Source organism: Berghia stephanieae, chromosome 3, assembly GCF_034508935.2.
Source record: "Berghia stephanieae isolate SIO BIC M18660-M18661 chromosome 3, UCSD_Bste_1.3, whole genome shotgun sequence".
Classification (NCBI taxonomy): domain Eukaryota; kingdom Metazoa; phylum Mollusca; class Gastropoda; order Nudibranchia; family Aeolidiidae; genus Berghia; species Berghia stephanieae.
In genome coordinates this window covers 74,941,997-74,966,003 of record NC_088362.1, presented here as the reverse complement: position 1 = coordinate 74,966,003, position 24,007 = coordinate 74,941,997, and the positions used below count along the sequence as shown (strand labels likewise).

General features: G+C 33.9%; 2 protein-coding genes across 4 annotated transcripts in view; one reads left to right on the top strand and one right to left on the bottom strand.

The window, feature by feature from the left end:
- Positions 1 to 7,827, bottom strand: part of LOC144968440 (dynein axonemal heavy chain 1-like) — a 71,480-nt gene extending 63,653 nt beyond the window's left edge. For both annotated transcript variants that reach the window (XM_078906814.1, XM_078906815.1), the window contains exons 1-8: positions 7,734 to 7,827; positions 6,379 to 6,551; positions 5,085 to 5,157; positions 4,417 to 4,505; positions 3,906 to 3,994; positions 3,369 to 3,655; positions 1,743 to 2,157; positions 276 to 433 (exon numbers count right to left, since the gene is read on the bottom strand). In XM_078906814.1, coding sequence (XP_078762940.1) covers positions 276 to 433; positions 1,743 to 2,157; positions 3,369 to 3,655; positions 3,906 to 3,994; positions 4,417 to 4,505; positions 5,085 to 5,157; positions 6,379 to 6,549 — 1,282 coding nt within the window. In that variant the 5' untranslated portion in view covers positions 6,550 to 6,551; positions 7,734 to 7,827. The remainder of the gene's footprint in view (positions 1 to 275; positions 434 to 1,742; positions 2,158 to 3,368; positions 3,656 to 3,905; positions 3,995 to 4,416; positions 4,506 to 5,084; positions 5,158 to 6,378; positions 6,552 to 7,733) is intronic.
- A 449-nt stretch (positions 7,828 to 8,276) lies between these two features.
- LOC144968439 (chromatin modification-related protein MEAF6-like) lies at positions 8,277 to 23,525 on the top strand. 2 transcript variants are annotated; one of them, XM_078906812.1, is made up of 7 exons: positions 8,277 to 8,382; positions 14,945 to 15,060; positions 17,883 to 17,970; positions 18,560 to 18,593; positions 20,976 to 21,162; positions 21,614 to 21,651; positions 23,335 to 23,525. In XM_078906812.1, coding segments are annotated over exons 1-7 (552 nt in total). In that variant the 5' UTR covers positions 8,277 to 8,295; the 3' UTR covers positions 23,337 to 23,525. The 2 variants fall into 2 exon arrangements, with proteins under 2 accessions (XP_078762938.1, XP_078762937.1); XM_078906811.1 differs by having other exon boundaries at positions 17,859 to 17,970.
- Positions 23,526 to 24,007: the final 482 nt, after the last annotated feature.

Sequence of the window (24,007 nt, the reverse complement as noted above, 5' to 3'; positions counted from 1 at the left end):
TTTTTAGTATAACGCTCTTCTCAACATATTGTATGTTCTTATAAGGGATGGGGGGGGGGGGGGGGGGGGGGGGTAGGTTCGTATTTGATAGGATTATATTATTATATTATGTCATTAAAATTCTGATTGATGTACTCTAACAGAAGTTTGATACAGACCAATGGTGATGATGTAGTGAATTTGTTTGCTTGATTTTTTTTCTTCTTTTTATCCAGCTCATCCGTCACAAAACGGCACAATGGGGATAGAATCAGAGATACATAGTAGACACTAACCAGTTCTGGGTATTATCGTCCTGCATGTGGGTGGAACAGAGACAAAAGCAAATGTCTGAGGGTCGTCTGCCACAGTCTTTTCAAAAATGATTCGATTCATGGAGCGACAGAAATCAATATTAACCTCCTTCTCAAGCACTTGAGTGTAGTCTTCGAGACTGTAACAAATAGAAAATTTATTTTTAAAAAATACTAAATATATCTTATTGATATTTTGTTCTTTTTTTTTTTCTTTTTTTCTTAAATTTGAAAACAGCCTAGATTTTACCTTTTATTTAAAAATGACAAAACCACAATAATGATCATGGTAATCAGGGGTGAGAATGACTGGTCACAAAAAAGGAAGACATTTTTCAACGCATAGATCATGATCCAGTCTATAACCTAGAAATTAGAGTTTCATTAAAATTTACTGAGATGCACTCCAAAATGTGTCTTGCAACAATTTCTGACACCACTTGGAGGTATTTCAAAAGTTGAAATAGTAATTACAACATTTAAAATCTTATTTACTTATGGCATGGTATACCATGTGATCATAAAATGTCAACGGCCACCACCGCCCCCCATTATTTACTTTTTAAAAATACTCATATGATATGTTGGTATGATGTAGTAGTGATTATAGTAGTGGTGATTGTAGTGATGATGATGTGATGGAGGTTTTAGTAGCAGTGGTGGTAGGATAGATGATGTAGTGGTGGTGGTAAGGATGGTGATTGGTGGTGGTTGTAGTAATAGTGGTGGTCATAGGGATGATGTGGTGGTTGAAGTAGTAGTGGTGATGATGTTGTGGTGGTTGGAGTAGTATTGGCGGTAGGGACGGTGAATGGTGATGTGGTAGTTATTCAAGTAGTTGTGGTGGTAAGGACGATGATGCGGTGGTGGTTGTAGTAGTAGTGGTGTTAGGGATGATGATGTGTGGTGGTTGTAGTAGTAGAGGTGGAGGCAAAGATGAACCACCATTTAGGCAGAAATCCACATTTGGGCGGAAGATTCTCAGCCCTGGTAACAGGCACTCAGATTTCAGAATATATAAAAATCTTTCAGGTAACAAGAAGAGTAATTTCAATTAATTATATCTAAAAGGAAGAACTAAATCCAAGATTGAAAAAAAAATCTAAGGCAAACATTTACATCGTCATGATGGTGTGTACCTTATTCTACACCAAAAAAAATAAAAAATTGACAATCTTTGAAAACTTCATATCTATTAAATCAAAACCACATTTTAATTACAAGCGTGAATTATATTAAAAGAATATATAGATGAAGATAAATAAAAAAAAACAATCAATACCAAAAAGGAACTCTTTTCATTTGGTGTGATCCAAATATGGTTCTAAAAGGAAAAGCTCTTCATAAAAAACAATGAATCATGGCTACTATCGTCCTTTTATGTTGTTCAAGTAACAGTATCAAAAGGATAAGCTGTTGTAGTCATGACAAATATTGTAATAGACTTACTTTTTGCTTTTTTCAATCCCTGGAGCTGACAGTGCCCATTCAATCATCCTTTTCAAAGAAGCCTGATCAAGTTCACCAACACCGTCCATTGGCATGCAATCTATGTACAAATTGTAACGAAGCTCTGCTTCACAGACTTTCCTGCAATGAAAAGCCTCCTCAACTCTGTTGGCAAAAGTCCTGGGGTCTTCTCCCTTAAACATGAGTCTGATTCGTGGAATCATCCATTGTCCTGGTGCTGAAACTCGATGACCATTGTCTAATATTCCACCGTTTACAATAGGGTTACCATCATTGTCCACTACTCGTCCTTGACGATTCAGTTTTTGCACAAAGAACATTTTACTCTCAGGGTGAAAGTCCAGTACGCCCACTTCAAACCATTTATATTCAATGCTGGGGTCTTTGGGATCCTCTGTTGTCATAGATCATCAAAAACTTTATTAGTAAATTACCAATTTAGAACATATTCATATAGAATGACATTCAAAATAAAGAATTCAAAAGGTTTACTTGATGAAGGTATACATCAGCTAGAATTTTTCCTATACGTCTAAACAATCAGTGCTTCAAAAGGTACATACTGTCCCTCCAGGAAAATACCAAAGATGACAAAGATGTGTGAAAGGCAAAATTATGCGGCCGCTATATATGTGGATGCGGTGGCATATTCCTGGAGGGACAGTACATAGATACCACCTACAACGCAGAAGAAAAAAATTATTTAACATGATAAATTAAGATATTGATGATATAGCATTAAATTAATCAAATTACCTGATTAAATTAAATCTTATTCGAAAATTGTACATTTTTTTTAAAAAACATCTAACCAGCAAAGTCATGTCATACTAGCTTTGTGTTTAATTTGCTTTATTTCAACGGAAACACTGTTCATTCTTATTAGAATTTTAAACCTATCTGTGTGTGATGTGCTTGTGCTTCATTTAATATAAAATTCAACATTTTAAAAAGAATTTTAGCTGTTGGCCTTTAGATTATAAAAATGGATGTCATCAACACCACCAATTTAAGCTACTATATTTTTGTTGCAAAAATAAAAATGTTCCATAAAATTTTACACCAAAATATTTCAATTGATTTACCAAAGATCATAAAAGCTAAAAACAGGAAAAAATACAGGGCCATAAATAATTCCACCATACCCAAGAACCGAACCATTCATAAATTAATTCTTTCCCTCTATAATTATACTTTGGAACAACATCACAGAAATAAGCTCTCAAGACATGATTCAATTCTACATCAATGATAATTAAAATCCTCATCTCTAAATGTCCTGTGTGTACTCGTGTGTGTTTACATTATTTTCCTGTATTAATGAGTGAAGGAAGGAAAGAAAATGAAATTGTACAATGTGGATCAATCCTCAAACAATTGGGCCTACTACAGAACGAAGGTGACAAGGAGGATGATAATGATGATGATGATGATGATGATGATGATGATGATGATGATGATGATGATGATGATGATGATGATGATGATGATGATGATGATGATGAAGAAGAACTTATTAAATGAAATTATTTATAAAAAAGACCTCGTGATGTATAAGATTTAATAATAAAAAATAAATAATATATTTCTATGTACAAAACTCACTGAATCTGTCTTCTTCATCAGTTGGTAACAAAGCCAAACCAGGTACTGGTTTCCTCACTCCATTATCCTGGCCAAGGCTAATCCATTCCATGGCTGTACGACAGTCGTGTTCCTCATTATCAAAAATATGCAGAGGAAGGTATGCTGGGAATGGAGCAGGGTCCTCGTCTTCACGGTTGAGCAGTACAACTGAGTCAGTTTGATGCTTGGGCATTAGTGATTCTGTATTGATATCTTTGTTTGTCAGAAGTTCCTCTAGATCAAGGTTTTTGTACAAACGACGACGCCTGGAGATAAAGAATAACAATGAATCCGTGTTTGTATTGGCATGTAATAACTTACTGTACATACATTCAAGGTATATGCTTTCGTCTGTTAAAAAATCAGATTCAATTATTGAATGGAATTTGAACAACATCAAAATAACACTCTCAGCTAAATAGAGCAAAAGATTATTTTAAATTGATACCTAAAAAATTAGAAGTCTCCTTTGTTTACTAATGATAACTTATTTCTACTGGGTCTCAATTTACTAACCTTTCAATTTCAATTTTTCTTGGTAGGTCGCCAGGTTGTGTGAAGAAAGGTAATTGAACTTTTGGTTTATGAGAATCCTGATTAAAGTCCTGTTTGTGTGGCAAAACAAATATATTAAAATGATGTCACTTTAAAAACGTTCATGATGATAACAATTATATTTTCTATTTCAATTTGATAAATTTTGATAGTATGTACGAGTTATACAACTTCGCTATAAAAGTACTAAATTGACTTTAGATAATTTTTAAAAAGGACTATTGCTTCTTTTTGTCAGTTTTTTTTTTCTAAGTTATTCACTATGAATATATTATATTTTTATAGTTATGAAGAATACTTAGTTAAGATAAGTTAAAGTAAGCTGCTGCTATAGCTATCCATGTCATTATTTTCTAGGCGTGACTGGTGGTACTATATACCTGTTGCTATAAATGAAACTTCAAAACACAGTGAGTATTATTAAGAGTGCACGTCACAATGGCTTGGAGCAAGGAAGTTACTTAAAAATTACCGATATTGTGAGATCCTGAGTGCTGGGTCCGTATGTCTGGCGTTCAAGGTGGCCCATAACATCCTCTGAAGGCATTGCAAATGTGTCCACTGCAAGACAAATATTCATGTTTTATAATTTTTTTAAATGTCCAATGTAAGAAATTTTGCATAATATTTCAACTTCTATATTCATAAAAACATAAAATAAATAGTATTATTTTAATTGATCCCATACTTGTCTTATCTTGTTCACTTCAAATAATCTTTTATGATTTCTGTTTCCTTTATGATAAAATAAAGTGGAAACATCCATTGTTTCCCTCTTATCAGTATTGCAAATGAAAATAATTTTAGAATATTTTAGAATAGCTAAGTGTGAAAAGATGCCATTACACAGAAATTATTCGAATTAACAGAGTTCAACTGTTTCCACAGATGGCTTTCATAATTCGAACCACTATGATGGCATTAGATTATTTTTATAAGCTTAATACAACAAACATTTGTGCCAAAAAGTGATATCTTAAATTAATCCACTATTTTCAAACATTTATATGATAAAATATCAAAATAATCAGTCGTTATCTATGAAAATTGTTGGTTATATCTATTCTCATAGAATTGCAAATTCTTGGTTTTGAAAATACCATATCTTCGACGATTTTCCTATATAAAGTAAGAATTTACCCAGAGGAGTATGTTTTTCCTTTGACACAGACCACAGCGTGTCTTGTGCCGTCTCAGGTCCATTTAGAAGAGGCTACAACATTGAAACATACAATAAGCACATAAATGTGAAAATCATAGCAAAATTACAAGGTTTAATTCTGATTTATTCAATTTTTGTAAGTGTGAGAGTGACGGTAAAAATATATCTTCAAATAAGACTATTGAAACATAAGCCACATGCTCTGCTATTTTTTTCCTCATATTTAGATAAAATGTATGCACTTATGGATATCAAATTTGAGTTGATTCCACCGACAGTGATTATGGAATATGGGATTTGTCTGGTGTGAATGTAGATCTGGTTTTGACATTAGGGTGATTCTTGAAAATTAAAATAAAACTGTTTTAAAAGCAGCACACTTAAAGATCTGGTGTGTGTGAGTGTGTGTGTGTGTGTGTGTGTGTGAGAGAGAGAGAGAGAGAGTGTGTGTGTGTGTGTAGGTGTGTTTATGTGACTGTAATGAGTCTTTATAATAGAATAGTTATAAGTGTATCAGAGAAATGCGTACTTAATGTGAATACAAGCGACGAAAAAACTTGTGATATAAAAGATGAAATTAAAATATGAGAAAATAAAAAATAAACAACAAATAGTGTGATCACACATTTTGGTGAATATTTGTATTTTCGATGACAGTAACAATGTGAACGACAATATAATATTGGCTTTAGTGATAACGTAGGGTCAACCTAATAGACATTTATTGAAGAAGTAGAAGGAAATAAAGTGGTAGCAGTAGAGTAGTAGCAGTTATAGTGGTAGTAATAGTAGTAATAGTAGTAGTAGTAGTAGTAGTAGTAGTAGTAGTAGTAGTAGTAGTAGTAGTAGTAGTAGTAGTAGTAGTAGTAGTAGTAGTAGTAGTAGTAGTGGTGGTGGTGAGTAGTAGTAGTAGTAGTAGTGGTGTAGTAGTAGTAGTAGTAGTAGTATAGTAGTAAGTAGTACTAGTAGTAGTAGTAGTAGTAGTAGTATAGAGTAGTAGTAGTAGTAGTAGAGTAGTAGTAGTAGGTAGTAGTAGGTAGTAGTTAGTAGTAGTAGTAGTGTAGAGTAGTGAGGAGAAGGAGGAGGGGGGAGGAGAAGGGGGAGGCGGAGGAGGAGGAGGAGGAGGAGGAGGAGGAGGAGGAGGAGGAGGAGGAAGAAAATAAAGAAGGGGGGGGGAGAAGGATGATGATGATGATGATGATGATGATGATGATGATGATGATGATGATGATGATGATGATGATGATGATGACGATGATGATGATGATATACCTCTATTCCATCAGAATTAGCTTCTTGTGTTACAACATCAGAGTAAAACCCACGTTGCTTGATTTCAGGATAAGCATTACTACTACGCACTTTGTCCGAAGTACTAACTCGTGTTCTGTTGGCCGAAAATCGACGGCTCTGAGAACTTCTCAAAGGTCGAGGGGTAGCCATTGCTTAAAGAAAGAAAAAATTAAGGTTTGGTTGTAACTAAACAATAGCAAGGAATTCGGCAAAGTTCATCACAAAAGCCTATTCAGAAAACTCAATCACTATTGTATTTCAGACAATTTATATTCATGGGTTGAATCAGTTCTCACCGGGCGCACACAGAAAGTAATGGTTGAAAACAAAATATCGTTACCAATGCCTGTGCTATCAGGTTGGTTTTTGGACCACTACTTTTCCATTTAACTTTATTATATTTTTTAACTTAAACCCATAAATAGACCCTAAAAAACCTTTATGTTAAATCATTTCAGAATTCTTATCAAACGAATTAAAATTTTATTTAAAGTGATAGAATTAGGAGGATACATGCTAAAGGTTACATTACATAAAATTTCGATTTTACAAATAAAAGACTATTTATCACGTAAATACTTGATAGTTCTTTATATATACTTTTAAAATTAACCACCGATTATCACTAGTTAAAAAATATGCGTTGATATCATGTCAGAACAGCAGAGTGGGGGCTCGTGGGGAGGCCTTCCAAAAGTTCCTTGTGCTAAGAGAAAAAACACAAATATTGCCTCTACTAATCCTAAGAAAAAATACAACCTAGTAGTGTTAACTAACCCTAATAGAAAAAAACAAACACCCTAGCACCTTTACTTAGACGTATAACTAACCCTAATAGAAAAAAAAAATCCTCCGACCTCGAACTAACCCTAATAGAATAAAAAGACCCAAGGACTGATTTGCACTACCTTTCAATACTTCACAAATCAAAACGGAGGCCGAGAATCAAAATAATGGTCAAATTAGGAAATTTTAAACTTTCACAAATCTATCACAAATTGAATAAAAATAAACTATTATCAACGTCTGACAAAAGGTCCACGGTGACAAATTGAAAGAAATGCTAGAACGAGGAGCTTTCGGAAGGTCTCTTGGCTCGTGAATATACATCTACAACTTTTACTTTTTACTTCACTAAACTAAAGACAACTACTATTAGCACTATTTCGTTAGTATTAGATACCTATTACCTGGACCTAGACTCTATTACTAGAGAGTTACTCAGCCCCATATATCTTATACTTATAGAGCCAGTAAAATGACTGATTATGGATTAAAATGATTTTAATTGAATAACAATTTTCGTTCAAACACAATAGCTGTAAATTGCTTACCAAATGTTATTATATTTGAACTACAAAGATAAAAACTTTGAGCACTCGATTAAATTTACATCTTGACACTCGACATGGCGCCGTTGTCAAGGTAAGCGAGTAGTACTTCCGGTATTATTGTTGCTAATGGCTCACTGAACTTATTCATGATATGATTTCTATAATTCTGTCATTGTATATCTAAATATCCGAAAAGTTTGATGTATTTCTTTCTTTTATCAATAATCTTAGATCACATGTACAATTTTGAGAAACATTCCCACAAAATCTAAATCTTCTTATTTTGTGATTGCATGAAGATCTAACCTGCTTAAAAGAAAAAAAGAGACCTCTGTCCGAGATATATGCGAGAATGAATATGACTTTGAGTACAGAAAAGTTATACTTATTTTTATACATTTCATGATACATTTTAAGAAACCTTGTATGATAGATATTATAATCTACAACATTGTATTATGACATACGATAAGGGAGCAACAACAACAACAAAATTAAATACCGAAATATAATCGGCACTTTCACCGGAACTAATAGTCTTTCACTTTCATCATTATGAAGTATGAAGAAAATGGCGGCGAAATCGCATTCTCATACTGATACTCGAGCTGAATTAGCCGAGTTGGTGCGAAGAAGAGCAGAAATAGCGGTAACTTGTTTAAGAATATTTATTGAAGCTATCTTTCATATTTTTCCACTGCATATGGAAATCAACCGTTTAAGCATTCTCCAATATTTAAGTTGTTTCCTGTTTTTTTGCAGTTGGGTTTTTATTTTTGTTTTGTTTTGACTTTGGTTTTATATTTTTGTTTGTTTGACTTTGGCTTTCCTTTTATTGTTTACATGGAAATACTGAAATCAGAATATCCATTAATCTCTACCTCAGGGACATAATAATAACATTAGGTGGTGTCAATTGCCAAGGATCTTGACAATTGTCAAAAAATCGTCAACAATTGCCAATGGCCAATGCCAACAAGATAGGCACATTGACTTTGATTCAAAGTTTGATAACTCCAGTCCAGTGGCCGCCGATAGGCTCACTGTAAGGTGAAAGTCGTTTTTTGGAACTTTATTTTTGGCCCTTAACTTTTTTGGTCACCATGGCGTTATTACTATTTATAATAGTAATAGTGTTTAATTTTCAAAGTTAGGCACTTTGATAACTCCAGTCCAGTGGCCGCCGATAGGCTCACTGTAAGGTGAAACTCGTTTTTTGGAACTTTATTTTTGACCCTTTACTGTTTTGGTCACCATGGCGTTATTTGTGAATCTATGTGACTAACTTTGGTATCATTATAAAGGGCACAAAACAAGCTTTCTAACGGTGTATTTCATTCTTAATTCCTGATTGTATTTCTTCTCAGAAAGCTTATGTAATAAAAATTTATAAATTTTTGAATTATAAGAACTTTTTAAATTATGGATACATTTTAATTATACTTCATACATCGATAGACAATTAATTGAAGAATATCTCTGCCAAATTTCATCAAAATTGATACACTCGCTCATTATTTTATTTTTTTCGCCATCAACCCCACTTTTTGGGACAAAAAACCCATATTTTTTCCACTTTTCATTTATCCTTAACTTTTTCCATACTTTCCATCCATAAAAATGATTTATATGAAAATAAAGCTTATTTTCTGACCATTAAAATGATACCTAACACTTGTCATTTATTTTTTAATTGAAACAAAATTACTGAAAACAATAAGTGGGCCATGTTGACTGTAAAACTCAAAATTTCCCAATCGCCGCGAGATGCTGGTTTTGAGGCAGCAGTGAGATCACAGATTCTCTCTGTAAAATTGACAAAAAATTTCAATAGAAAAATATAAATAACTCTGGAACCGTAGGTCGTAGAGAAACAAATAAGGCATCAAATTTTTTGTTTTTTTCAAGTCCCATCCACCTGACTGAGTCAAATCAAGATATTTTGAGTTTGAAAATTTTATCAAAGTGCCTATCTAAGTGGTTATTCAGAGTCGACTCTGGATAACTGTAGGCAGTTATTCAGAGTCGACTCTGGATAACTGTAGGCAGTTATTCAGAGTCGACTCTGGATAACTGTAGATGGTTATTCAGAGTCGACCCTGGATAACCATGTTTACAGATATTTAGAGCTGAGTAGCCTATCGAATTATGAGTTGAGTTCTTGCGAGATGAGTTTCTTTCAATTTGATACCAGTTTACTACGGTTATTTTGTGACTTTGGCAATTTTAGTGCCAAATTCTTAAAACTTTGCGATTTTTCAACTTCAGTCGCTTATAAATAAGAATCTTTAATCAATTGCAAAACATATATTCCATCAACAAAGCAAATTTAAATTAGCTTATAAACAATCATTTCTTAAATCGATCAGCCTAAGTTATTATCTCTCTGTTACCAAATGATATCTATAAACATAATATGAAGATAGAAAGGTGGCTGAGAGAGAGAGAGAGAGAGAAATTAATTAATTGATTTTTTTAAAAAAAATTTTATAATTAGACACAAGTTGTAATGAATTCTATTAACAAATTCAGAACAATCAAACAGAAACAAAACAAAACTTAAAAAGGAAGAAAAAACAAAGACACGCTTATAAACCTTATAAAATCGTCAAATGAATGTATTATCATGTTACAGCTAAAAAGTACACAAATATTTACACCCATTTGCTCCATCCCCTTCCCTTTCGATCATCTTCTCATTCATGGCCACCATGTGTCTTGTGCTGCCTTTGACATTTGGCGCCAGCGTGTCTAGACTAACGTCATAAATAAAGGAGTGTCACCAAAATTCATGCAACTGAGCAGAGGTGTCAAAAAATGATAGAAGGCATATTATTGTTTTTTCCCCCTGATCTACCACTGAGCAGAAAATGTTTGACATGACAAAAAACAACGGAACATTTATGAACAAATCCTAAAATCCCAGAAATCCGCGGAAGATTATCATCACTGTTCCCCATGATATTTTAAAAAATATTTCTTTTTTTTTTTTGTTTTTCTTTTTTTTTTTCTTTTTTTTTTTCAAAAATCTCGACAATTTGCAAAAAATTGCAAATTTTGCGGCCGCAATGCAAATCACCGATGCAAAAAAAAAATGCCATGACAGAAGAGACAAGAAAATACCAAAAAGTAAAACGATTTTTTTCCCGTAGGGTTAAACAGAGGTGGAAGAGAAGAAAAAAAAACAGAAAAACCGTGTGGTTGGTAACTGGAAGTTCATCACTCATAACTGTCTACAGTTATTCAGAGTCGACTCCCCGACTCTGAATAACTGTAGACTGTTATTCAGAGTCAACTGTCTACAGTTATTCAGAGTGGACTCCCCGACTCTGAATAACCGTAGACAGTTATTCAAAGTCGACTCTGAATAACCTTAGACAGTTATTCAGAGTCGACTCTGAATAACCGTAGACAGTTATTCAGAGTCGACTCTGAATAACCGCAGCCTTAATTTTGGTATCATTTAATTTTTTTTCATTTTAAAGGGCACAAAACAAGCTTTCTAAATGTATTCATTCTTAATTCCTGTTTGTATTTCTAAGAAAGTGAATGAAATAAAAATTTATCAATTTTTGAATTATAAGACCTTTAAATTATGGATACATTTTAATTATACTTCATACATCGATAGACAATTAATTGAAGATCATCTCTGCCAAATTCCATAAAAATTGATACACTCGCTCATTGTTTTATTTTACCCGCCATCAACCCCACTTTTTAGGACAAAAATCTCATATTTTTTTCCATTTTCATTTATCCTAAAAAAAAAAAAACATACTTTTCATACATGAAAATGATTTACAGTGGAACCTCCCGATTACGACACCTCCGAATAGTGACAACCTCCTGATAACGACATTGACTCCTGGTCCCGATTTTTTTTCTATTTAAGATCAGTAACGACGCTTTTTTTGATAAAACCTCAGAATAACGACATCATTTTGGCGATTTTCGGCAGTTTTCATAGATATCTGATACTAAAAATACCGAGTATGAGTATTCAAAGTTTATAAAAACGATTCCTGCTTGAACCAATGAGAACGCAGCTTTTGGTACCAATGAGAATGCAGCTTTTGAAACCAATGAGAACGCAGCTTTTTTTGACGAATCTTGGCTGATACTGATATGCATTAATAATATTATGTGGTGATAGAAGTAGTAGTAATAATAATAATAGTAGTAATAGTGTTTTTTTGGGAGGAGGAGGAATTTTATCTAACTCGCAGCGTCCGAATTACCTGTTTTTGTTTGTTTTAAAGGGTTTTACAGGGCTTGTGACACATCTATGTCATATCAGCGTCAGTAAAAAGGAAGAAAATTGGATAGTAAAAAACATTCTAGATTTATAATTGAAATGAAATAAGAAAAATTAAGACAAAGGGGAATGGTTTAAATAGGGAACAGATGTAGATTCCAGGAGCACACTATCAGTGTACTCAGTTCAGATCACCTAAAAGTCTCATCCAGACACACGCACAAGAACCCTCTAAGAGGAATACACTACAATATTTTGTCAATGTTAATAAATACTGGTCCCGCGGGCCTTACCACGCCCACTTTGTCCGCCATCTTGGAAACCTAAATAACGACATAAAAACTTGGTCCCGTGGCAGGTCATTATCAGGAGGTTCCACTGTATATGAAATTAAAGCTTATTTTCTGACCTTTAAAAGGATACCTAACACTTGCCATTTATTTTTTAATTGAAACAAAATTACTGAAAACAATAAGTGGGCCATGTTGACTGCAAAACTCAATATTTCCCGATAGCCGCGAGATGCTGGTTTTGAGGCAGCAGTGAGATCACAGATTCTCTCTATAAAATTGACAAAAAATTTCAACAGAAAAATATCAATAACTCTGGAACCGTTAGTCGTAAAGAAACAAATAAGGTATCAAATTTATGTTTTTTCAAGTCCCATCCCCCTGACTGGGTCAAATTAAGATATTTTGAGTTTGAAAATTTTATCAAAGTGCCTAGCCAAGAATAAGGACCATGTCAGTTCATCAACTACTCATTGCATGTGTACGTTCAACTTTTAACTGTCTTGATTACCTTTACTGTCATGAAGTGATATATTGCCACGGAGTGATGTTATTAATATTAATATTAATACTCTCCTTTTCTCTTCTTTTTCATTCTCTCTCTCTCTCGCTCGCTCACACACACTCACATTTTCTCTTTTCCCTCTCTGTGCCATTTTTTCCCCCCGCTGTGATTATTCCCAGACAGGGTCTGCCAATAACAAATATTGGTTATTACCTATTTTCGTTATTCCCAGACACACTTTTGAAACTCTGTTCTTTTAAACATTTATCCACATTCCAGACTATGGAATGTTTCAAAGTGCACATAGAAATAAGTAAAGTTAATAAAATATCTATAAAAACATAAATAAATTAACCAACAATAAATCAGTCGTTACTACATATACACAATATGCGTTGACTTTCAAGTGGGTGTCATGGCCAAATGGTTAAGTCGTCTGCCCTGGAAGGCTTGTCAGAATCGACGTTGTGGATTCAAAAAGAAATTCATGTTCAGAAACGGAACTAGGCCAAACAAAAAAAAGGAGAAAAGAATAGACTTGTTCAAAACAAAAAAAAGGGGGGGGGGGGAGAGCGATTGGATTAGAATCTGCAGCTAAATGGAGCGTAATGAAAGGTGGTCTAACCCACTGAGCTGTCTATCCACACCACTATCGATGTACCTTAAAATTCATATATGACATTTTCCCATCTTTGCTTTCTTGTTTTGATAGTTATTTTCATCTCTGATTCGAATATGTTGTTGGATCTAGTTTTGTGGACGTGTGATAATAAATTATATTGCCTTGTGTGAAGAAGACAGGAAAATAACAGGTGTTGTCGGTTTTGGGCTTTGGGCGAACAACACCTTAGCCTAGGAATTTGTCCGCGAAATAAACATATTCCCGGCCATCATCAATATTCCCAAAATTGTGGCCAGAATGAACAAATTATAGAAACAAAAGATGATCAATAAAGTTAACAGGTAGGTAGGTAGTGAAAATTTTGATAGTTGGTGGACTATGAACAGATTTGATGATTAACAACTTTCTTCCTGGTTGAAAAAAAAAGGCGAATTGCCAGTTTGAATTTTCAGTTCAGAGTGACAATAGAAATTTCATTGATCAATTTGCTTTTTTAAAAAAAAAGCTGGATTTGACATTTGATCACTATTTACTTTCATCTTGTGTTAAATATGACTTGATGTTGGGACACAAATAACCACTGGCCTTCTTTTCAGAATATTTGGTATTTTTCACGCCTAGTTTGGCATTTTGCTTAAAATCTTTCTGCCAACTTGTTGCATGTGTCTGGGAATAACGAAAACCTGACAGCCATTTTTTCCTCACTCTCTGTGTGTGTGTTTCTCTGTCATTTCTTCCTTTCTCTCTCTCTTTCCCCCCCCCCCCCCCCCCCCCCTCTTTTTTTTTTTTTTCTTTTCTTTTCTTTTCTTTTCTTTCCTTTTTTTCCGGTTATAATCGGTATTTTGGTTTTTTAAAAAAAAAAGGAAGATTCAAATGGGATTGAGCTCAATGAAACCCATATCATTATAAAGTGTTTTTCAACACGATTCTAATGATACAAAATTGTGAAAATCAGATAAGCAGAGAAGAAAAGTTATGTTAGTGTATCTACTTCTATTTGCCTTTGTTATTTACTGACAGACTTTGTGACTTGAAACTGTTGGATTTCCGGTAGTAATCACCATTTGGATTTGCCGCTGAGATTTGAGTATGGATTTTGCTAGAACGAATTCATGGATGCAGTATACAGCATTGCCCTGAATTTAATTTTATTAAAAAGTTAAGATGTTAAATCACATGCCACCACTGAAACTTTGATTACAAATTTCTAATTTTTTATTTATTCAAAGCAAAATTATACCCTATTTTATCCACGATCAAATGATATACTAAATTGGCATTGATTTAAACATAAACAACACCAAACGATAGAGTAATTCCTCCTGAAGAAAATAAGACGTAAATCATTAAAATCATCTCATCATAAACAAAAAATCTATGGAACTTTTCCTGAGACCAAAAAAAATCGGGTCACAGCCACTAGGACATTTATCAGCTCACTGCTGGAGTGCCAAATGGACGTTTACCAAAGTCTAGTTATATAGAGGTTGCACTCTATAAATTTGGATTATGAGAGATTTTATCTTCTAATTTCAGGACACTCTTCATAATCTAGAAAGACAGATCTATGCTTTTGAAGGCAGCTATTTGGAGGATACACAACTTTATGGCAATATCATCAAAGGATGGGACAGATACCTCACCAATACAAAGTTGGTTTTTTTTGTTTTTTTTTTTTAATATATATATATATATTTTATTTTTTTAACATAGGTGGATTTTTCCCATTATTTTGGAATTTCCTGCTCTCTACTTCAATGTAGCTCATAATATTAATGATTTGCATCGTCACTTATGGAGAGAATCACTCTATTCCTAGGTTATGGTTTTAAGATATTTATTTAAATAGGATTTTGGTGATAAAAGGTGCAAACTGTAAGTCAAAAAATGTTAACATTTATTTTATCTGGACATCAAGGAATGCACTTTTACTTGATTTTATGGCACATATTCTGCCACACTCGCTATACTGCCAATTTTGCCTTGGTCCCAAACATGGTATAATGAGGTTTCACTGTATAAATAGCTCATGCTTTTCCTTAACAATTGCTATTTTAAAATATGACATATTTCATAATGCTTTTGAAATAACAATCCGAAATTTGAGAATCCAGTCATGATTAAAATCAAAATGCTTTCCTCAATGATCCGGTGGTAGTCAATCAGAAACTAGTTATGAAAAAGTTATTTTCTAGACAAAAAATGCTTGTTTATTTAGAGTATATAATTTCATCTCATATTTAAGATTAATTGAATACCTAAAAAATTCACAGGGAGCCGAATTTAGAACTTAAAGTTGCAAACCGAAAGGACCCAAATAACTAGTTTAACAATCTTGCGTGTTTGCATTGTCAACTTCTGATTTCAATTGAGATAATTGTTTGGGGTCCTGATTGTTCAGTGGTAGAGTATTCACCTCATAAAGGGGCCAGTATCAATGCCAGGTGCAATCAAGGTTTATTTTCCTGACTCACACCCTCCCTTGTCCACCCAGCAGTGATTATGTAGCTGGGTCTTTTAAATCTGGAAGAGATTAATTTGTAATAGACTAGTGTCCTTTCTAAAGTTTGCAACTGTTTTTTAACATTGCAAGAAACAGGATAAATCCTGACGCAATGAACTTAATAGTGTTTTATTTTCGTGTGACTATTTTAAGCTTCTATTGGTCGATAATGGATTTGGTCAATGTTGAACGGGACTAACTAGTATTTGGAATCACTATCTGAACTCTAATTAGAAATCATGCTTTTAATATAACTAGGTCCAACAGCTATAATACCAAAAAAAAATACAAAACAAAAATTTTAAACATCAAAATGAATAGAATCTAGCAGATTATTTTTTTTTTTCGTTGTGATCAGTAACTTGGTAGATAATGTTGTTAATTTGCATTGGTAGTATAACAAGTATTTTTTTCATTATTTTTATATATAAAGCGTTTTTGTCATTGGGTCAGACCTGCACAACCAGTACGATTAATCGTATTTTAGTAAGATTTTTGGACCCCAAATACGCGGATACGATTTTTTAAAAGATATGTGATGTGAATGATATTGATGGTGCATTGATACACACGTGTTGTTTCGTACACCAACTGAGAGATGGATCATTAGATAACATATATGGAAATATCTTGCCACTGTTGCAAAATGTCATGTATTGAATTGAAGACCACTCTCCCAAATATTATATCTCAAAACTTACTCATAACTGATTTACTGGGCTAGCAGATATCACCATCACAAGTTCATTTGGTACATCAGCATCATCCCCACATCATCATCTCTTACCACCACCGTCATGGCATCACCACTTCTACAACCGCCATCACAGCATTGTCAGTGCCACAACCACTACCACATCACTTCTACCACCACATCAACCAACAGTTTCATCATCATCACCACCACCACTAGAGCACCATAGCTACAACAACCACCACTTCTTCCACTGACACTAGCATCAATACTACGTACATGTTTGGGGCCTTTTGGTCATTTCTTTGAGTGTTTCGAAAGCAATTTCCTTAGATATTGCAATGTCTAAGCCTTATGCTAATTTAAAATGGTCATTGAGTTTCTTGATAAATCGATAATTTTGTAATCACTAGAGATTGCTTGAATGATGAAGATCAGAGTTTGTTTTGATTTGGGTTTGGTGTTAGCTTTTATATAAATTTGTGTAGGTATAATGCGCACTTTTTTTCCTGCTCACGCGGACAAAATACACTTTACTGCTAAAAAATACACTTTTAGGGTCATAGAATACACTTTTCATCCTGGGAAGGTTGGCAGGTCTGTTGGGTTGGCGAATGGCGTTATGCAATATTTTTGGCATTTTTATATAGATAAACAATTTGTTCCATGCAAAAAGTTGGTGGTATAACCGGAGGCAGTATAAAGAGGTTTGAGTGTATGTGAAATTGGTCTTTAATGATTTGCATATTGTAGATTTTCCATAGACTTGAGTATCGATAAAATCAGAGATTGTCATCTATGGGTTGGGGATGAGAACTGGTATAATTCATATTATGTTGTTGGTTTTTTGTTTTTTATTTGATAAAGATCTTTAGGGGTAACTGATATTTGCAATTTCATTTTACTTGCTAGTGGAGCTGTTGTCAATTTAAATAAACTAAAGAAATTTGGATAAGTGAAGACCGTCAGTGTTCACATCCAACAATTGATTTTACACATTTTATCTTTCTTTTGAAAGTGAATGGATAGATTTGTGAATGAATATTAATTTTGTATTTATTATCTTTTATTTTAAACTAATAGAGACATGGTATTTGAGTCAAAGTAAAGTAAATAAAGCCAAGTCTTAAATTACAGCCTTTTTTGTTTTTGTTTTTTGATTGTTGAAAGCTTTGCTACCATTCACTTTCAAAGGTTGTTGTCCTGATGAGTGATTATTTCAAAGAATTTGCTCACGAAATGTATTAAACTAGTGTCCTCAATAATGTCCTCAACAGAAATACAAACAGTAAGGCAGACAAAAGAAACAGAAAATTCAAGGAAGCAGATCGTTTGTTTTCAAAATCATCTGTTACATCTGCTGCAGTAAGATATTTTAATTATATATTATTTTTTAAAATTTATTGTTTTCAAGACTTCCGTTTCGTAAATTTTTCTACTTTCAAATTGTCTATATTGTGTTTTATGTCGAGGTATGTCATTGATGCATGCTGTTTTACAATGTATTGTTAACTCACTAAACCCTAACACCGACTATACCCGTAGTTTACCTGAGTTACTTTTACCCCATGCATATTTATTACATTTTATAGGTGTAGTATCAAAGCTAATGTTTTTAGTTTTTACAGGTTAATGATAGTTGAATAAAACTATCTATCTGCATGCTCATTTTTAATACATTTTTTCCAATTTTGAAAAACAGCAAAAATCTCTAGGATTGAGTGAGTTAAAGCTAGAATGATTTTACGAAGTATTCTTAAATTTTTGTGTCATGTTTACCAAATCTCTCTCTCTCTCTCTCTCTCTCTCTCTCTCTCTCTCTCTCTCTCTCTCTCTCTCTCTCTCTCTCTCTCTCTCTCTCTCTCTCTCTCTCTCTCTCTCTCACTCACTCACTCACTCTTTTTTTCTTTTTTTTTTCTTTCTTTCGATTTATTAATTTTGTAATTTATTTCAGGCTGTTGCAGGTGTAACAGACCCAACAGAAAAACGTAAGTGACATATTTTATGCAGCAAAGTAATGGGTGCATGATGTCATCAACAATGTACACCATCAGCGATTACCAGTTAAATAGGAGGAATCCTCCAATACAGAGCAGCTGAGAATTAATTTAGATTTAAGTCATAAATGTACAATGCAGTGATCCCAAGATATTTACAAATTATATTTTATACAATGGATTCCTGATAAAGCCAACACTGCAGGACCAGAAAAATTGGTTGATTGTCCATTATCAGTGGTTTACCAGCGGATCACTTAGTTGAGATGCTAGGTCAAGAGGTCACTACTCTCCTTCTCTTTACCTGCGCTCTGGTATGGCACGTGCCTACAGTCAGTGAAGCGAGTAGTCTAAATGGTCTGATAAATAATGGCATAGCCAAGTGACAACTATCTTAAATGTAAACCTATATCACTCATGTTAAAGATTGAAATCCCCCTCACACAGTGGACTAAATATCATACATATCATCAGTATATTTCTCTCTCAGGAAGACAGCAAAGTAGACTCACATTTTCACTACATTTATCTCTTAAATCAAATGTTTCTGGAATCCCAACAACAACAATCAGACGTTGCAGTTTATTATTATTCACAATAGTACATAGTACAAACTTTCTGTTGCACTAATGTTAATTCAGTTCAACAAATATGTAACAAGTGTAGGGGTGGGGTATCAAATTTCACTGGGAATATCTAGCAGTCTATGAGATGTCCAGGCTATCGTGGGTGATGAATTTGGACCAGTTACACAATGTAAACAATGTCGTAATCATTTCCTGGACTCCCACTGACCATGGAACACTTTACTACACTGATTCTACAGTTTTATCATTAAAAGTTCCCACGAATATGGTAAAGGAGTGAAGACATCATACTTATTGTAGTACAGGAATATATATATATACTCTGCAAGTAGCCCTACAATAATAGTTCTTAAATACACATCTGTTACTGATTTAAGAAATATGAAATGAATGGGTTTGTTTCATTCATGTCTCTGTTGATTGGTGTGGGAAGGTTTTATTCACCAGCTGCACTACTTGTACATTGTGAATATTGTCTGAATATCTCTTAATTCCTAGGAGGTGCCTCTATTATTTTCTCTATCTTGGCTAGGTTTGAGTACTCCCCCTATATTGTCATCATCATTGTCTGCCATACTCTAAGACAACAGTAGTATGTAGTGATTGTTTCGTAGTCAAGGTTTGGGTGGGTATATTGGGAAATATTCATATTTAATTTTTTTAAATTTTAGCTCAATCTCTCCTAATTATCATGCTTTTTCGCGTTTGTTGCTATCAAAATAATAGAATAGGATAATTTCATGCTGGATGGCTTAAAAACCAATGAAGCTGAGAGAAATCTGGTTTTAAAGTGGGGCTTGTAATTTTTTATTGGTATCCATCTTGTCTCTATCAAACATTTAGACATTACTGCTTGTTTATTATTTTATTTTAAGATGCAATACACATACCTATTGAAAGATAGTGATCATTGTGAAAAGTTTAACTCAATTTATGTTTTGACTTAATATTGTCTCTCCCTTCCCCCTTCTTTTTAAAATGTCCTTTTTTCACTTTCAATGCTTGTCTGATTATTTTCTTGTTGATCTTAAGTTCATTCAACACTGTCATCTGCATTTTTTGCGGCCGCAAATATCTGGCGATCCGCAAATTTTGGCAAATTTCCCAAAATTGGCAAATTTTGGGAAAATTGGCAAATTGCGTGGCAAATTTTGGGGGGAAAAAGAAGCGAAAACAAAATAACGAAGAAGAAAAAGTGCGAAACTTGAGAAATGTTGCAGCTTTGCCTGGGCCCAAACCGAGGGAAGCTACTCTCTACGGATAATGATCCTTTAAAATCTTTGTAACAACTTTGTAATAAATGTAGCCTCCTTAAATGTAATAAATTGTCTTTTATATATTTTTTTTTTCTGTATCGCGTGTTAATTTTTACTGAAATGCTTAGTTCTCCTCTGCAAATTTTGGTCTTTTTGGCAAATTTTGGGCAAAATATGGCAAATTTTAGGTCCCAATTTGGCAAAAAAAATGCAGATGACAGGCAACAGTTCATTCGGATTCTGAATGGATTTTATTACATCAAGGATTTGAGAATCACTTTTGTTTCCGTCTTTAGGCTATATTGATGACAGAATGGAAGCAATTCTTTTTGGCTTTGTGATTGTATGGAGTTTAACCTAAATGTTCATGAGTTTGTGAGAGTATTATCACAGGGGAGAAGTGAATATAAATTTGTTCTAAAATTGATAAGCAGTGTTCTTTTCACTGTGTAAGCAAATTATAACTGTCTTTAAAATGTATTGCTTTGAAGAAAAGATGAGAAATCATTAACATGCATGTATTTATTCAGGTGAGCCAGACAGTCCAGAATCCAACACAACTACACCAGCCCATCAGACCAATGGTCAGAACTCTCCTGTTGATAACTCTGTGAGTAATGGAGGAGCTATTCCAGCTAATACCAGTTCTAGTGGAAAAATTGTCAAGTCGGCTACGTCAAAGCACAAAAAGGCTATCAAAAGCAAAACCAAAAGCAAGTGAGTATATTTTATGTGATCGATTATACAAAATTTGAAATTAATTCCTGTGCGCTGACAGTGTTGTTGAAATAGGACAATTGAATATAGGTTACACTGTTTATATATTGCAAGGAGTACTTAAGAAGTTTGTTATGTCTGAAGAAGATAAAAATATGGTTGTTACCAGTCTTTTCTGAGATCTGTTTAAGATCAGTGCCTGTTATTCAAAGAGGTTTATAATTTTACAAAACACAGTGACATAACTATAAAATAATTTCATATAGGACTATATTTTATCAACTTGAAATTTGTGAAGTTCCATAATTAAGATCAGATATGCTTTCTAGTCTATGTCAAGGTGACCAAGCAAACTCTCTCATTTAGCAGTATTTGAATTACAAGATGAAAATTGTAAAGCTGGATAATTTTATGAATTTTCTTTCTTTTTTTTTTTCTTTTTTTTTCTCAGATCAGAAGGCAAGCAGAAAAAAGACAAAGATACAAGCTGTAAGTATATTAAATGAAAAACTTACCGGTAATCCCATGAAATATTTTGACAAAGGATTAGTTAATATGTCACAAGGTTGATAAATTCAAAATATAATTTATTTTCCCCAAGGAGAAATTTGTCTTTAGGGTCTATTCCAAGGGAAGACTGGAATAACCCAGCCATCAGCCGCAGTGCAATGCTACAAAGTACAAAGTGAGCTAGGGTGAGTTGATTTGCTCAAGGCCACACAGTGCGGCAGGTTGTCATACTTGGCACAAGCCATGCCATCATTAAGCGCATTTCAGATTCAAGCATGTTTGTCTCTTACCAAATTTTTGCTATATAAACTACAAGTATTTAAACACAGTAACTCCGGCTTCAGGCACGCTTTATTACAAGACCGCATCTGATTCTGTTGTTAATTGTTATAATTCCTTTTCATGACTCTTTACTCGAGTCACTACAGCTGTAAGTGTGTGACAGAGAGGTGGAAAGAGGGCAAGTGTGGGATAAAGAGGAAGGTAGACACATATGCACACACAACAAACACTCAGACATACACACACGGGCACACAAAACAACAAAGGGAGAGTACAATTTCGTACAATTATGCCTTAATGCTGGCTGCAATCAAAGCTCAATTACTGAATCCTTTTCACCAAAATAAGAAGAACCCTCCTTAACACCAACATTCTCCCATATGACAAATTATTCCATTTTTACCTGATGAATTGTTATGATAAATATAGATAAAAGTAAAGGGGGAAAAGACCCAAACAAACACCACTACAACGGGTAACGATGCAGCATTATTGCGTTGTGTTTTGCAATCATGACTAACTGATAAAGCATTAAGCATGCTAAGCCTCCTCCCGATGACTGCTTAAAGGTGGCAGGGACTGTACCTTTTGTGTGAGAAGCAAAGTCCATACCACTGAGCCACACTGCCCCATATGCGAGCAAGTTATTAGACATAGCAAAAAGTAATATTATTGTGTCTGAGAGAATTGAGGTGCTGATGGGGGGTTTTCAATTGTTTACTGTGTTTGTACCACCATATGTTCGTTCTCATTTTCACTATTATTTTTAGATCATTTAGGTCATAGTTGGTGGGTACTTGTTTGAAATTGGCATCTCCTTCAGGCAAATTGATCCCTGAGAACTTTCATCCATGGTTTATACAATTAATTTCTGAGTGGATCAGATGCTCATTCAAGTATTTGGAATTTAAATTTTATTTCTCACAGAAGAAAGAAAATGTCAGCCTGCATGGCATAAGCAGGGGCAAGGAAATTGGAGTGTACACATCATGTGCTTAGTAAGACATCACAGACATTGAAAGTGAAAAAAAGTTGAAGGAAATCATATTTATGGAGTGAAATAGTTTTGTGTTAAGATTACAGCAACAGCAGACCTGCCAACTCTCCCGGTATTTGTTCTCATTCCTTAATTACTATCTATTTTCCTGACTTTTATTATTACAAGAGGAAGAAAATCACCGCTATCACCACCAATACATCTAGTCTTCATTTTAGTCCCAGGTTTTCCCTGATTGTTGTCTCTGTAGGCAAGTCAGCAACTGTACAACAGAAACAGATACCGATAAAGAAGCACCAATTGTTTCATTATGTCAGGTTATTTTCTTTTGTTCCAGATTGTTGTTAAATTTTATTTTAATCAAATTTTCTTTTACTTCTCAGGATAATTCATCTGAGATTTCAAGTCATTCTCACTGCCAGAGTGTCCATTTATGAGACGTCAACGTTATACCTTATCAAAGGTTTCAGTTGCCAAAATGGATTTGTGCTAAAAGCAGCTTTCTCGTTGACTGTGTCATTACACTTCAATATAAGAATGTAGAGAGAAAAGATATATCTTCATTGTAAAGTCACGTTCGCTTAAAACATATTTGTTTCGATTTTAGTAGATGGTATGAGAAGCAAGATAGGTTTGGTTTGTGTTGTGTGTTGTATTGTGTGTGTGTGTGTGTGTGTGTGTGCTTGTGTGTGTGAATGAGTATGTTTCAGCCAAAGTAATTTGTAATTTAAGCGCTTAGAGTCTGGTGTCTCGGAGTTATAGCGCTATATAAGTTTTCAGCATTATTATTATCATTTGTGTTATTGAGTAAATGTTGGATGGCTAATTCTATCATTTTTCAAGAATCTTATTGTTGGGTGGTCAATAGTTCGGTATACTAAAGTGCATACATCTCAATAGCATTCACAATTTCTTTATGTAATAATTTATCAAAGTAAGTAATGGCTTTAGGAGCAAGAAGTCATTGTGTGATTTTAATTTATGGTTATCGCTTCTATCATTCAATAACATAGGAATAAAGGATAAATATGGTAATTGATATGTGGGAAATGTTTT

What these genes read in the sequence shown, in the direction of transcription:
- LOC144968439 (XM_078906811.1), top strand. Translation starts at nt 8,296, where the DNA reads ATGAAGAAAATGGCGGCGAAATCGCATTCTCATACTGATACTCGAGCT. An exon ending in CATCTGTTACATCTGCTGCA is followed by an intron (nt 17,971 to 18,559) that starts GTAAGATATTTT and finishes AATTTATTTCAG; the next exon opens with GCTGTTGCAGGTGTAACAGA. An exon ending in AACAGACCCAACAGAAAAAC is followed by an intron (nt 18,594 to 20,975) that starts GTAAGTGACATA and finishes GTATTTATTCAG; the next exon opens with GTGAGCCAGACAGTCCAGAA.